At 42.3% G+C, this 13057-nt stretch overlaps 1 protein-coding gene across 1 annotated transcript in view; it reads right to left on the bottom strand.

The window, feature by feature from the left end:
* PELI2 (pellino E3 ubiquitin protein ligase family member 2) overlaps positions 1–3239 on the bottom strand; it is a 197805-nt gene extending 194566 nt beyond the window's left edge. Inside the window, exon 1 of the mRNA XM_059182173.1 lies at positions 2728–3239. Within this exon, the coding sequence (XP_059038156.1) occupies positions 2728–2804 (77 nt within the window). The 5' untranslated portion in view covers positions 2805–3239. The remainder of the gene's footprint in view (positions 1–2727) is intronic.
* Positions 3240–13057: the final 9818 nt, after the last annotated feature.

Genomic DNA, 13057 nt, shown 5'->3' with positions numbered 1-13057 from the left:
CATATACACATATGTGTATATAGTTCCTCAGTCTGCTCCCCAGGATTTCTAACATTGTAATCTGTAATTTAGAAGAGAGGAAAAAAAAGAAGAAATTTAGAAGAGAAATGAAAGGTAGTTGTACAACTACAAAAAAAAAAAAAGTAAAAGCTTTTATCAGTACCAATATTGTCATTTTTAGAGGTCAAGATTAATTTTATCAATAAAACCGACTAGAAATTCTCTTATCAATATTTATGTCTCAAATGATCAGATATGCAAAGGTGATATTGATTCTTTAAGGGTTATGATTGTTTGAAGGGGGCAGGGCACTATCTCAAGTCCTGGGAGTAGGATACAAATAAATAGGGTCTCTTTGAAGTCTACCTATTACTCACTATTTCCCGAGGATTCTTCAGTGTGTGTTATTTCTAAAGAGTCAGAAATCTACCCTCAAAAAAGACTAGAATTCTTCTCAAGTATTCAATAACCTGACAAGTATCTTCTGAGCAGTCTGAGGTCAACTCACATTTCAGTTTCTCTGAGAAACCTGCCTTGACCTCCCAGTTCAAGAAAGCAATACCTACCCAGCGCATTCTGCAAGTTAACCACCTTTGGTGGTGAGCCTGGCAACACCTGAGATTGCCATGTATTATTCATTTGTTTACATGTTTCTTTCTGCTGATGCCCGCCCCTCCACACTAAACTGAGCTCCTTCCTCAGTGCAAGATCCTGAATACCTAAGCAGGGCAGGCACCTATCAGGTGTCTGGCCCCAAATGGTAAATTGCCAACTATGTCATACTTAGTGTCTCCTGGAAAACCATCAGTTGAGCACACAGCACATGCGATGGGCAACACATTGACACAGCCTACTTTGGAATAAGTCTATGATACCAGGACAATCCTGAGTCTAAATCCTTTCCACGGCTCTGGAACGCCCTGCACTTGCAGCTATAAACACAAAACCTCTCCAAGGCCCACTTGAACACTGTTTTTCTGAAACATCTCCACAATGATTTCCTCAAAAGGACATAATGAAATAAAGTTCTGGAGTACGTTAATCTTTCGCGTCGAGTTCACAAAGTATGTTAAACACACTTGAAAGCCAGACACACAAACAAAACCAAACTCCACAAAATTAGGTTGGGCTGACGTTACATAAGACAAGCTAACCTTGGGCTTTCCCCCTGTCATTCCCCTCTCCTTCCTCTGAACCCTGACATCTGTCTCTTCAGCGCAATTAAGATGCAGGTGGGGAAAACCGCTTATCTGCAAACTTCAAAATAGGTAATGAGATTTCCAATAATCCTCCACTTAATACTCTAGCAACAACGTGAGGAGAACTAGACAACTTCCAGCTGTACTGTGTCTGGAAGCTTCCCTTAAAAACCCTTCTCTTCAAAATTATTTTTAAGTCGGCACTTACTTCAACGTATTCAGTTATCAAAACACGTTTTTCAGAGTTCGCCGAGATCCTCCCTACCCGTGGTTCCTCATATACGGGCTAAGCCTACCTATCAGCACCAAAGACCGTCTGAATACAGGTCTTTCAACAGAGAAGGACAAAAGCGCGGGTTCCCAAGAGTGACACATCCAAAGGAGAAAATAATCCTTTCTTCTCCAAATGCGAAATCCAAGTTGCTCCCACTCCCGAGTTTCCTGCACTTCCCTCCTCCCCATTCTGCTCCCCTTTCACTGCCCACTTTATCCTACTTTAATCCCGCGAAGCCTCTCTCCCGGCTTATTAAGGGTAAACAATAGAAATGTCACAAGGAAACTCAGGAAGTAGATGAAGTCTCTAATTGCTGCCGTTTAACGATTGTAGATAATTACTATCTTCAAAATGTGGTTTTCACAAGCGGAGAGGGAGCCGAGGCTGGCGGGCTCCCCGGCGCCGGGAGAACAGCAGCGAGGCCGCGGCCCGGGACGGTGGGGATGCGGCCCCGCACCCCGGAGCCCCGGCAGGCCCTGCCTTGTCCCTGCCCCCTCCAGGACACTCTCGCCTGGGAGGGCCGAGGGCCGGCCCGCCCGCCCGGGTCACAGACAGTTCACTGCCCCCGGGCTGCAGCTACCCGCGGCGGTCACCATAACAATATGCAAAGAGCTGCCCGCGGACGCCCACCGCGCTGATCCCGCCGCCCGCGGCGGCCGAGCCCGCAGCTCCGCGCTCGGAGTTCCGAGACCCGGGATTACAGGCCACCCGGCAGAGGGTCCCCGGGGACCGGGCCCCACCGACCTTTCAGCTTCGTCAACTGGGGGGGGGGGGGGTCTCCCCACACACCGTGAGGTGCCTACGACGGCGGCGCCTCGGCCCCTGCCCCTACGCGCCCTCCCTGACCCAGGGCGCGCGGGGAAGTGGAGCAAGGGTCCGCCCCTCCCTCCCCCCGGGTAAGGACGAGGACTCTGTCCCCGAGAGCAGCGCCCCGCGGGACGCGGGATCGCCACAGTCCCTGCCTCCCCGGGGCCGACCCCACTCCGCCACTTCCTCGGCCGCCGTCCTCCGCGGGGAAAGCGCATCTCGGCGGTCTTTGCAGCACCCCGCGCGCGCGGATGGGGAGCACCGCTCCCCGAGCGCTTGCCGCCCCGGCCCCAGAGACGCCCCCGCCGCCCCGAGAGCCCCGGCGTTCCCCAGGGAGCGCCCGAGCCACCCCGCTGGCCCCGCTCGGGGATGCCGGCTCCCCGCGGCCGCCCAGTCCGGAGCACGCGGCGGCCGCCGTTAAGCCCCCGCGGAGATCTCGGGACTCACCCCAGTACCACCAGCTCCCCGTATTTCACCGGCTCCTTATTGGGGGCGCAGTGCTCCTCCTGGCCAGGGGAAAACATGGAGCCCCGATCGGCCGCCGCCGCCGCCTCCTCCGCCGCGATCCCCGCGGAGTCCGCGCCTCCGCTACAATCCCATCCTGAGAAGGGGGTGAGCGCGCCGGGGAAGGGCACGGCGGCGAAGGGGGCGCGGGGCGGCCAGTCCCGCGGCTGCTCCGTCGTGGCTGTGCGGCTGCCCCGCCGCGCTCCCGGGAGCTCCGCACGCCGCTGCCGCTCCGAGCCGGACTCGGCAACAAATGGGACTGGGCAGTAGGGGGACCTGCCCGCGCCGAGCGCCGCCGCCGCCGCCGCCGGAGCCCCGCGGAGGGAAGGAGGGAGGGAGGGAGAAAGCGAGCGCGGGAGGGGCGGGGGCAGCGAGCGGGGGAGGGGCGGGGGCAAGACCACGGAGCCGCCCCTCTCGCGCGCGGGCAGGTGGGAGCCGCCCGGCCAGCCGCCCGAAGCCCCGCAGCCCCCGACCCGCCCGGCGCCCCCTCCCCCTGGCGCGTGGGGCGGCCCGCGCCCCCCTCCCCGCCCCCCTCAGGCCCCGCGGTGGAACAGCCCCCGTGTTATGTAAACATAGAGTAAAAGGGAAAGGAAGTTCTTAAAGGAACAGTTCTATTTTTTTTCCCCCTCTCGCTTCCTTCCCCAAACTTAAAGCACGGGGTTCTCAGCCCTTGCAGTCCAGTTCTCCAGCAGCTGAAGGCTGCGCTGGATCCCGGAAACGCAATAGTCAAGGTTCCCGAGCTTAGCCTAGCAGTCCCGGGTTCCGTTAGATGTAAAAAAAGAACTTCCTCTCTGGTTAGATAGCATTTGCTCTCCCCGTGTTACTGTATAGCGGCATACATCTGGAGGTGCTGCGCTCGTGCACCTGGGTAACTCTTCTTCCAAAACCAAGTCTTTCAAAGCTTGAAGACATTTAGAAATTTGCAGGGGCTTGCTAACTGGTGCTAAATTAGAGGAGTTTTGACTTTTGAAGGCATTTGGGGCATCCCACCACTGCATAGGATGTAGTTACCCGGTTTGTGGTCAGCAAGGTTCTACATGGCTTAAAAAAAAAAAAAAAAAAAAAAAAAAAGTTGTTGTTGTTGTTGTTTTAATCCATACTCCACCCATTTTTCCCATACCGTCTCTCATTTCCCTAAGAAATTTAAGAGGAAATTACCTGGGCGAACTTTTTAGTGAGTATCAATGTTCCTTTATTACCATAATGTAGTCAACCCACTGTGTTTGCTTACAATGCTCTTCTAAATAGTTACTACTATGGCTTTAAAATGGTTTAGAGGGGGCACCTGGGTGGCTCAGTGGGTTAAAGCCTTTGGCTCAGGTCATGATCCCAGAGTCCTGGGATGGAGCCCACTCCCCCCCCCCCCCCGCACCCCCGCATCGGGCTCTCTGCTCAGCGGGGAGCCTGCTTTCCCTCTCTGTCTGCCTCTCTGCCTACTTGTGATCTCTGTCTGTCAAATAAATTTTAAAAATTATTTTAAAAAATAAATAAAATAAAATGGTTTAGAGTATAATAGATTTACTGACTGCTGTTTTTCATCATGCAGGGTTTTATTGTTTTACCATTTATTACACACTCATAACCTACTAGGAACTCCATAATTTGCCAGTCACTGCCTCCCAAGATTGTTAAATATTTAGAGAATAATATTTAGAGAAATAAATACTGCAAAAGCTACCCTATGCATAAACAATGATTAGCCATGACCCTAAGGAAAGGGCTAGAAAAGAAATGACTACATCTATAACCTTCCATTCTGCTGTTCAACACCCTTTGCCTGACATTCCCTGACAGGTTATTACTATGGTGAAATGATGCTTCAGAAAGTTTTACTTTGGTTATTAACTGATCTTTTATAAAATTGAGGCTTTAGAAATGAATTGTTCCAAAGTAACTAGAGCCACACCATTGGTAAGCCAAACACACACACACACACAAAATCTAAACCATGAACTGTTTCAGCTAACTATAAGAAATTATATAATTCAACTGAATACAGTTTCTCTACATATTTTATATATTCTCTGTATTTTTTAATATATATATTCTGTTGTAGTTTTAACCCACGGTTAAATGTTCTCTCATCACCAGGGTTTTAATGTGAATTTCCGTCTGAATTTTGTTTGATTAATGCTACCTTCATCTATGTATTCTATGCTTCTACTTACCATATAGATGTGTGACTAGCAAAGATCTATCCGATCATGCCATGGTTACACAGTCCCCTGTTATTACAGTACTTGGCTCTGTCATTCGAACTTCTCCAGGCTTGTTCTGTTGCTGCTACAGCTCTCTAGGCTACAATTACCTCCTCCCTCCTTCTCTCTTGGCGTGCTGTGCTTTTGTGCATTACATTACACTATTCTGGCTCCATTTCCTCCTTGCTGTGCTCTGCATCTGCTCTTAGGAAGATAGAAACAAATATTTATTAACCTCCTACTAAGTATTTCAAACCCTAGGCTGAGAGTTTCCCATGGGATGTCCCAGTCTTTGCAGGTTCTCCATTCTTGCTGTCTGCCCATGGCGCCCCTGACTTTCAGAGGTGCAGTGCTCTCTTTCTGTTCTCCCAGCGTGTCTTTGAGCATGTTTATGGTTCTGAATCAGGTCTGTCTTTATTAGAATTATTTAGGAAGTGTTGCTTTAAATGGGGGGGGGTTAGTATTTTGGCGGGGGGGGTGTTTTGTTTTGTTTTTCTTATTATTGTTGTTTTGTTTTTTTCACTGGAGACTTTTACTGTAGGCAGCTCAGGGCTGCCACACCAGTTTTGTAAATCATTCTGAGACCCGAAAGCCTCAGGAATGGATGCAGGGACCAGGAGTGAAAATCCAAATGAGCACAAGGGCTGAATGAGGACTGTGGCAAATTGGTGAGCCATGCCATCGAACATGAGCATCTCATCTCCAGCAAACGGCTGCCATGTGACAGTAACAGCTCACTATTGCTAACTTTAACTTTTTTAAAAGCCCAAATCCTGAATTTTATGCCAAATCTCCCCTTTTGGAACTGTCAAACAACTCATTCAGGTTTGTTTGTCTTTTTGTAAACAGAGCATAGGCCCACTGAAACTATATCTACTTTATACTTTGGGCTCAAGCTCTCCAAATTTGTATTCTCTGATTTCAAGGAAATGTACAGGAGTATAAGTAAAAGAACACTTTTTAAGTGGTATTAAATGGCAGGGCTGCGAGGGGAGCAGAGTGATGGGGCATAAATGTAACGTTTTCAGAGAGTCAGTGACTTGTGTCCCTTTAGAAGGCAACTTGTACCTTTCTCTGTCCATCCTTTATGAGTTTTCTGCTCACAACTTACACCAATTAGAATATTATCCCTACCGTCCCTAGCTAATACTAGGAATCTGATTGTAGCATGAATTTATCTCTTTTTGAATGTAATTGTTTTAGTTAGTAGCTCCAGGCTGGTGGGACAATCTGGCTGTGCCATCTGCCAGCCCATGGTGGGGTGGACTGACCTAGCTGCCAAGGCAGACCCGCCCATTTCCCTCCTTGCTTACCATTCCATTTGCATCTCTCCTAAACCACTCTCCTGGAGAGGATGACCCACCCACAGATTCCCAGAGGGAGCTGATGCTATTTCTTGGGCTACCAAAGGCCATATGTTTACTAACGTAAATAAGAAATGTAAGGCTTTCTCTTGATTTCTCCCCCTGTTATATCTACCCCTTTTAAGCTAGAATGAAAACATCCAGTGACGAAGTTTGCTTGTCTTAACCATACCTTAAATAAAGCCAATCAAATACCTTCTGGTATTTTTAGAATGAAGAATCTAATTTTTGGTCATTCTACATTCTACCTTACTTGTTTAGGTTTGCAAAGACTTAAAGAGTAAGATGATACTCTAAAAAACATGTTTGGAAAAATTGGTCTTTTCCTTCTCATGAAACCTTAGTTCACATTCCATTTTAAAATTATATATAAATATATATATTAAAATACATATAAATATATATTTAATAGAAAGTATTTATATAATAAATTAAATACATAACACTGTGTGTTAAATATATCTTCAAATCTTATTTTAAGTCATCCATAGTCTTCTTATCCAGAAATACCCCTATATAACATTTTTTATCGATTTCTATCACTTTTTTATTTTTCATTTTTTTGACATAGTAGAGATAATATAATGTGTAACCACCCTTTATGCAGTTTGCTTTCCTCCCTTTCATTATATTAATAATATGTAATATTGATGCTATTGTATATTATATAATTATATTAATATTAATACATTAATACTATATTGTGAGTAGTTTTCCCTTGTCGATAAACTTCATAAACATTTTTGTTGTTTCATCCCATGTGTCAACATCTATTAACCATTCCTCTCTCATGGAACATTGGGAAGGTTTCTACTTTTGGGTCTTAATAAATAATAAACATATTTACATTTGTTATTACTGCATGAGAAGAGAATCTTACAAGTAAAATTATTACATCAAAGAGTGTAAACACTTTTAAGACCCTTTGATGAATATTTCCAAAGTGTTTTTCAAAATGGTTATGCCTGCCAATTTACACTGTAACTAGCAGTAAATGAGAGAGCCTGCCTCAGGGAACCCTTGCTAATGTGACAGGTGATATTTTTTTATTTGCATTTCTTTGATTGCTATTGTGAGGTGCATTCACTTTAATTGTGGTAAAAAATGTGTAATACAAGAGCTGCCCTGGACAAATTTAGAGTACTGTAGAGTATTGTTAACTCTAAACACAGCTTGTCCAGCAGATCTGCATGAACTTTTTCGTCTTGCGCTATTGAAACTTCACGGTCATTGAAGAGCAACTCCTCATTCTCCCTCATCACAGCCCCTGGTGATGACCATTGAACTTTTTCTGAGTCTGATGATTTTAGATACGTCAAAGAAGTGACGTCAAAGAAGTGGGATCATGCATTGTTTCTCTTTCCGTGACTGGCTTATTTTTTAGCAAGTGTTCCAGGTTTACCAATGACATGGCATTTAACAGGATTTCCTTCTTTTTAGAGATGAATACTATTCATTGTGTGTCTGTGCTAAATTTTTAAAATTTTAATTACTTATTTATTTGAGAGAGAGAGAGAGAGACAGAGAGAGAGAGAAGGAGCCAAAAAAGAGGTGTGAGGGGAAGGGGCAGAGGCAGAGGGAGAAGCAGGGAGCCCCCTGAGGAGCTCCATCCCAGGACCCTGCGATGGATCGTGACCTGAGCCAAAAGCAGATGCTTAACTGACTAAGCCACCCAGATATCCCAGTGCTACATTTTTTTAATGGATTCATCTCTGGGTGGACATTCAGGTTGTCTTCACTACTTGGCTATTGTAAATAATGCTGCAGTGACAAGGGAAGTGCAACTCGCTTCAAGATCCTGATTTCCATTATTTTGAGTCAATACCTGGAAGTCGGACTGCTGGATCATATGGTAGTTCTATTTTTAGGTTTTTGAGGAAACTCTATTTTATTTTCCCTAATGGCAGCACCAATTTCTATTCATGTTAACAGAGCACAACTGTTCCCATCTCTCTCTATTCTCCTCAACATTTGCTATTTTCTGGGGGGTTTTGGATAATGAACATCCTAACAGGTGTGAGATATCACATTGTGGTTTTGATGTGCATTTTCTTAGTAATTAGTGATGTTGAATATCTTTTCATATATCGATTGTATTTGTTTATCTTCTTTGGAGAAATGTCTATTCAGTTCCTTTGCCCACTTATAAATTGGGTTCTTTCTTTCTTTCCTTTTTTTTTTTTTTTTTTTTTTTTTTTTTTGCCATTGAGTTAAAGGAGTTTGTATGTTTTTCACATACTAACTTCTTATTTGATACATGGTTTGCAAATATTTTCTCCCACTCTATAGGTTGCCTTTTCACAGTGTTGATTATTTCCTTTGCTGTGCAACAGCTTTTTCATTTGATGTCGTCCCATCTGTCTATTTTTGCTTTTGCTGCTTGTGCTTTTTGGTGTCAAATCCAAGAAATCATTGCCAGGACCAATATCATAAAACATTTCCCCTTTGTTTTCTTCTAGGATTTTTACAGTTGCAGGTCTCAAGCTCAAGTCTTTGATCCATTTTGAATTGATTTTTTTGTATGGTGCAAGGTAAGAGTCCAATCTCATTCTTTTCCATGTGGATATCTAGTTTTCCCAGCATCGTTGAATGAAAAGACTATCCTTTCCCATTGTGTATTCTTAGCACCCTTGTTAAAGGCCAGTTGGCCCTATTTGTGTAGGCTTGTTTCTGGACTTTGTTCCATTGGTCTGTATGTCTATTTTTATGCCAGTATCATACTGCCTTGATTACTGTAGCTTTGTAATATGTTTTGAAATCACGAAGTTTGAGACCTGCAGCTTGTTCTTTTTAAGATTGTTTTGGTTATTTGGGATTCTTTGTGATTCCATATGAATTTAAAAATATTTTTCTATTCTGCAAAAAATGCCATTGATATTTTGATAGATTGTTTTGTGTAATATGGACATTTTAACAATATTAAGTCTTCTAATCCATGAACAGGAGCTGTCTTTCCATTTATTTGTGTCTTCTCTCATTTCTTTCATTAATTTTTTCTAGTTTTTAGTGTAAAACTCTTGTCTCCTTGGTTATGTTTATTCCTAAGTATTTTATTCCTGCTAATGTTATTGTAAATGGCATTGTTTTCTCAGTGTCCTTTTCAGATAGTTCACTGTTGGTACATAGAAACACACCTAATTTTGGTATGCTGATTTTGTATCCTGCAACTTGACTGAATTCTTTTATTACTTCCAACAGCTTTTTTTTTTTTTTTGGTAGAATTTTTATGTGTCTACATATAAAGTCATGTCACCTGTGAACAGAGATAATTTTACTTCTTTTCCAACTTGGACCTTTTATTTCTTTTTCTTGTCTAATTACTCTGGCTAGAACTAGAAGTGGCAAGAGTGGGCATCCTTGTCTTGTTCCTGATCTTATAGGAAGAACTTTTCATTTTTCACCATAGAGTATGATGTTAACTGTAAGCGTTTCAAATCTGATCTTACTTATGTTGAGGTAATTTCCTTTTATTCTTGGTTTTGAAGTATATATTTTTTTAATCAAGAAAAGGTATTGAATTTTGTCAAATGCTTTTTCTGCATCTGTTGAGAGCATCATGAGATTTTTATCCTTTGTTCTGCTAATATAGTGTGGAACCATTCTTGTATACCAGGAATAGATCTCACTTGGTTATGGTATATGATCCTTTCAATGTGCTGTTGCATTCAGCTTGCTAGTATTTTCTTGGGGATTTTTTCATCTATATTCATCAGGGACATTGGCCTGTAGTTTTTCTGTAGTGTCTTTTCCTAGCTTTGGTATCAGGGTAATACTGGCCTCATAAAATGAGTTTGGAATTAGGACAATGATATTTCTTCTTGTTCAATTTTTTTGGAAGAGTTTGAGAAGAATTGGTATTAATTCTTTAAATGTTTAGTGGAATTCACCAGTGAATTCATCTTCCTGGAATTTTCTTTGTTAGAAGTTCATTCTCCTTACTCTCTTTGTTCTGTTCAGATTTTATATTTATTCACAATTCAATCTTGCTAAGTTACATGTTTCTACAAATTTGTCTGTTTCTTTTAGGTTATCTTATTTGTTGGTGCAGAATTATTGCTAGGACTCTCATAATCTTTTTTATTTCTGAAGAAGTGATAATAATGTCCCCCCTTTTATTTCTGATTTTATTTGAGTCTTTCTCTTTTTTTCTTAGATAGTCTAGCTAAAACCTTGTCAATTTCATTGATATTTAAAAAAAAAACAACTCTCAGTTTTGTTGTCTTTTTCTATTTTCTTTTTTTTTTTTTGGTTATTTGGTTATTTCTTGCCTTCCTCTGATTAACTTTGGGCTTTGATTGTTCTTTGTTTTCTAGTTCCTGGAGGTGTAGAATCAGGTTGTTTATTTCAGATTCTATGTCTTTTTTAATGTAAGCATTTATCATTATAAAGTTCCCTTTTAGTACTATTTTTGCTACATTCTGTAAGTATTGGTATGTGGCACTGTTATTTTAATTTGTCTCAATATATTTTGTAATTTCCCTTTTGATTTCTTTTTTGCCCCATTGACTGTTCAGGAATATAAATATAAATATTTGTGAATTTCCTAATTTTCCTTGCTATTGATTTCTAGTTTTATTCCCCTGTGGTCAGAAAAGATGTGAGTATGATTTTATTCTCCTTAAATTTGTTAAGATTTGTTTTGTTATCTAACATGTGATCTAAACTGTAGAATCTTCCATTTGTACTTGAGAAAAACGTGCATTCTGCTGCTATCGGGTGGAGGTCGTCACTTTTTAAACAGCCACGTGGTTGGGTCATATTTAGCTTGTGGTCAATAAAATTTTAGCTTTTTGTCAGGGGAACTGGTTTTAAACAGGATGCATCTCACCAGTTCCTGTAGAACTGAATTACTGACTCCAAGCGAAATGTTGAATATTTACTCCTGTTACGTTTCCAATTCGCTAGGTTTAGACAATCCAATGGGTTCTTGCTTTCTCATTCTTTTAAAGAGGCTTTAATTACTGTAATAAGTAATACATGCAAGTAGTAAACAATCTAAATAATACAAAAGAGTGAAAAAATGTTTTAATCCTATTTCATCCTGCCATCCTTCTCCCTAGTGGGAACCACTGTTATCAATTTCTTATGTCTCTTTCCAGCACTGTTCCTTGTATATATTTGTATAAGTGATATTTAAGAAAACACAGAGAAATGGAGGCACACAAAGCACACTCTTCTATACCTACCTCCTTTCACTTAACAAGGAGACCAGGAGAGGCCTTTTAAGGAGGCCTCTGAGCAGACACCTGAATGCTAAGGCAGTCACCTGTGCGAGAGCTTCAGGAGACCCAAGGGAACAAGGAGATTCCATCTAGAAGGTACAAGTACAAATGCCCTAGGGTAAAAATGAGCTTGGCTTACATTAGGAGCAGAAAGAACTCCATGTTGTTTGAACTTACGGAATGAACAGAAAAGGATTATAAAATAACGTTGGGGATGCAGGTAGAAGCCAGATCATGCAGGGTATCAGGATAATGATTGAACATTCCATCTGCTTCTCTTTGATACTGTTAATCACTGGAGACTTGGGTATGGTTGTTGACACAGTAGAAAACAAAATCAACTAACAACGTTCCCTACATACATATCATGAGACTATAAAATGAAAATCAAGGTACACATGTTAGAAGTTACTTTATAAATGATTTTTGAATAAAAGAATTTTGCCATTCTTAGCCCAAGGCTAGAATAACTACAGACAATGAAGGGAACTTGTACCCATGAGATTGCCGTGGAAGAGAGACTTCCTGCTGCTAATCACCCCTGAGACAGGGACACAAGGAAAGAGGTTGCACTGAGACAGAAGAAAGGCATCTGAAATAGTGGACAAAGGGCTAGGTTAGGGGACAGAGACCTCAGTACCACATCATTAATCCCTTTATTCCTATCTTGGTTTCCCATCTGTCAAAGAGGAATGATCATTTCCTGCCTATATATGTATCTCTCAAGGTTTTTGAGAAAATCAGATGGGATGATGCCTGTGACAGTAACTTGTAGCTTACAAAGTATGAAAACATGTTTAGTGTGGTCATTTTTTGAATAAAACTACAGGAAGAATTTCGTGGAAGGGAGGAAGCAGAACTATTAAAGATAAATGAATCAATAAATGTGTTAAAAGCTTCCTGTACTTGTTTTATGCAGTCCTGTAATAATAGGTCAATTTGATAAATATTTACTTAGGACCTATTATTCTAAGGCACCATGATCGAGCCAGCAAATGATCCAGCCACATGGAAGACAGCAGGGAACCGAGGCCCCAAGAGCTCACATTTGGAAGGTAAACTCCTAATCCCAAAACAAGGCACAGAGAGGGAGTATTCAGGACTCTGGTTGGCAGAGATTGCATAGTCGGTGGCTTTCCCACTAATTTTGAGATGTTCCAGTTATAGCAACTAGAGCCTTAGAATCTAAATAAGAAATGACTCCAGAGGCACCTGGGTGGCTCAATGGGTTAAAGCCTCTGCCTTCGGCTCCGGTCATGATCCCAGGCTCCTGGGATCAAGCCCCGCATCGGGCTTTCTGCTTGACAGGGAGCCTGCTTCCTCCTCTTTCTCTCTCTCTCTGCCTACCTCTCTGCCTACTTGTGATCTCTGTCAAATAAATAAATAAATAAAAGACCTTTAAAAGAAAAAAAAAGAAAGCAAAAAAGAAATGACTCCAAATGAGAATGCTTTCTAAACTGTAAGGTACTATAGAGTGACATGACTTGGA

This window comes from Mustela lutreola, chromosome 7, assembly GCF_030435805.1.
Source record: "Mustela lutreola isolate mMusLut2 chromosome 7, mMusLut2.pri, whole genome shotgun sequence".
Lineage (NCBI taxonomy): Eukaryota > Metazoa > Chordata > Mammalia > Carnivora > Mustelidae > Mustela > Mustela lutreola.
This window is presented reverse-complemented; position numbering and strand designations above follow the sequence as displayed.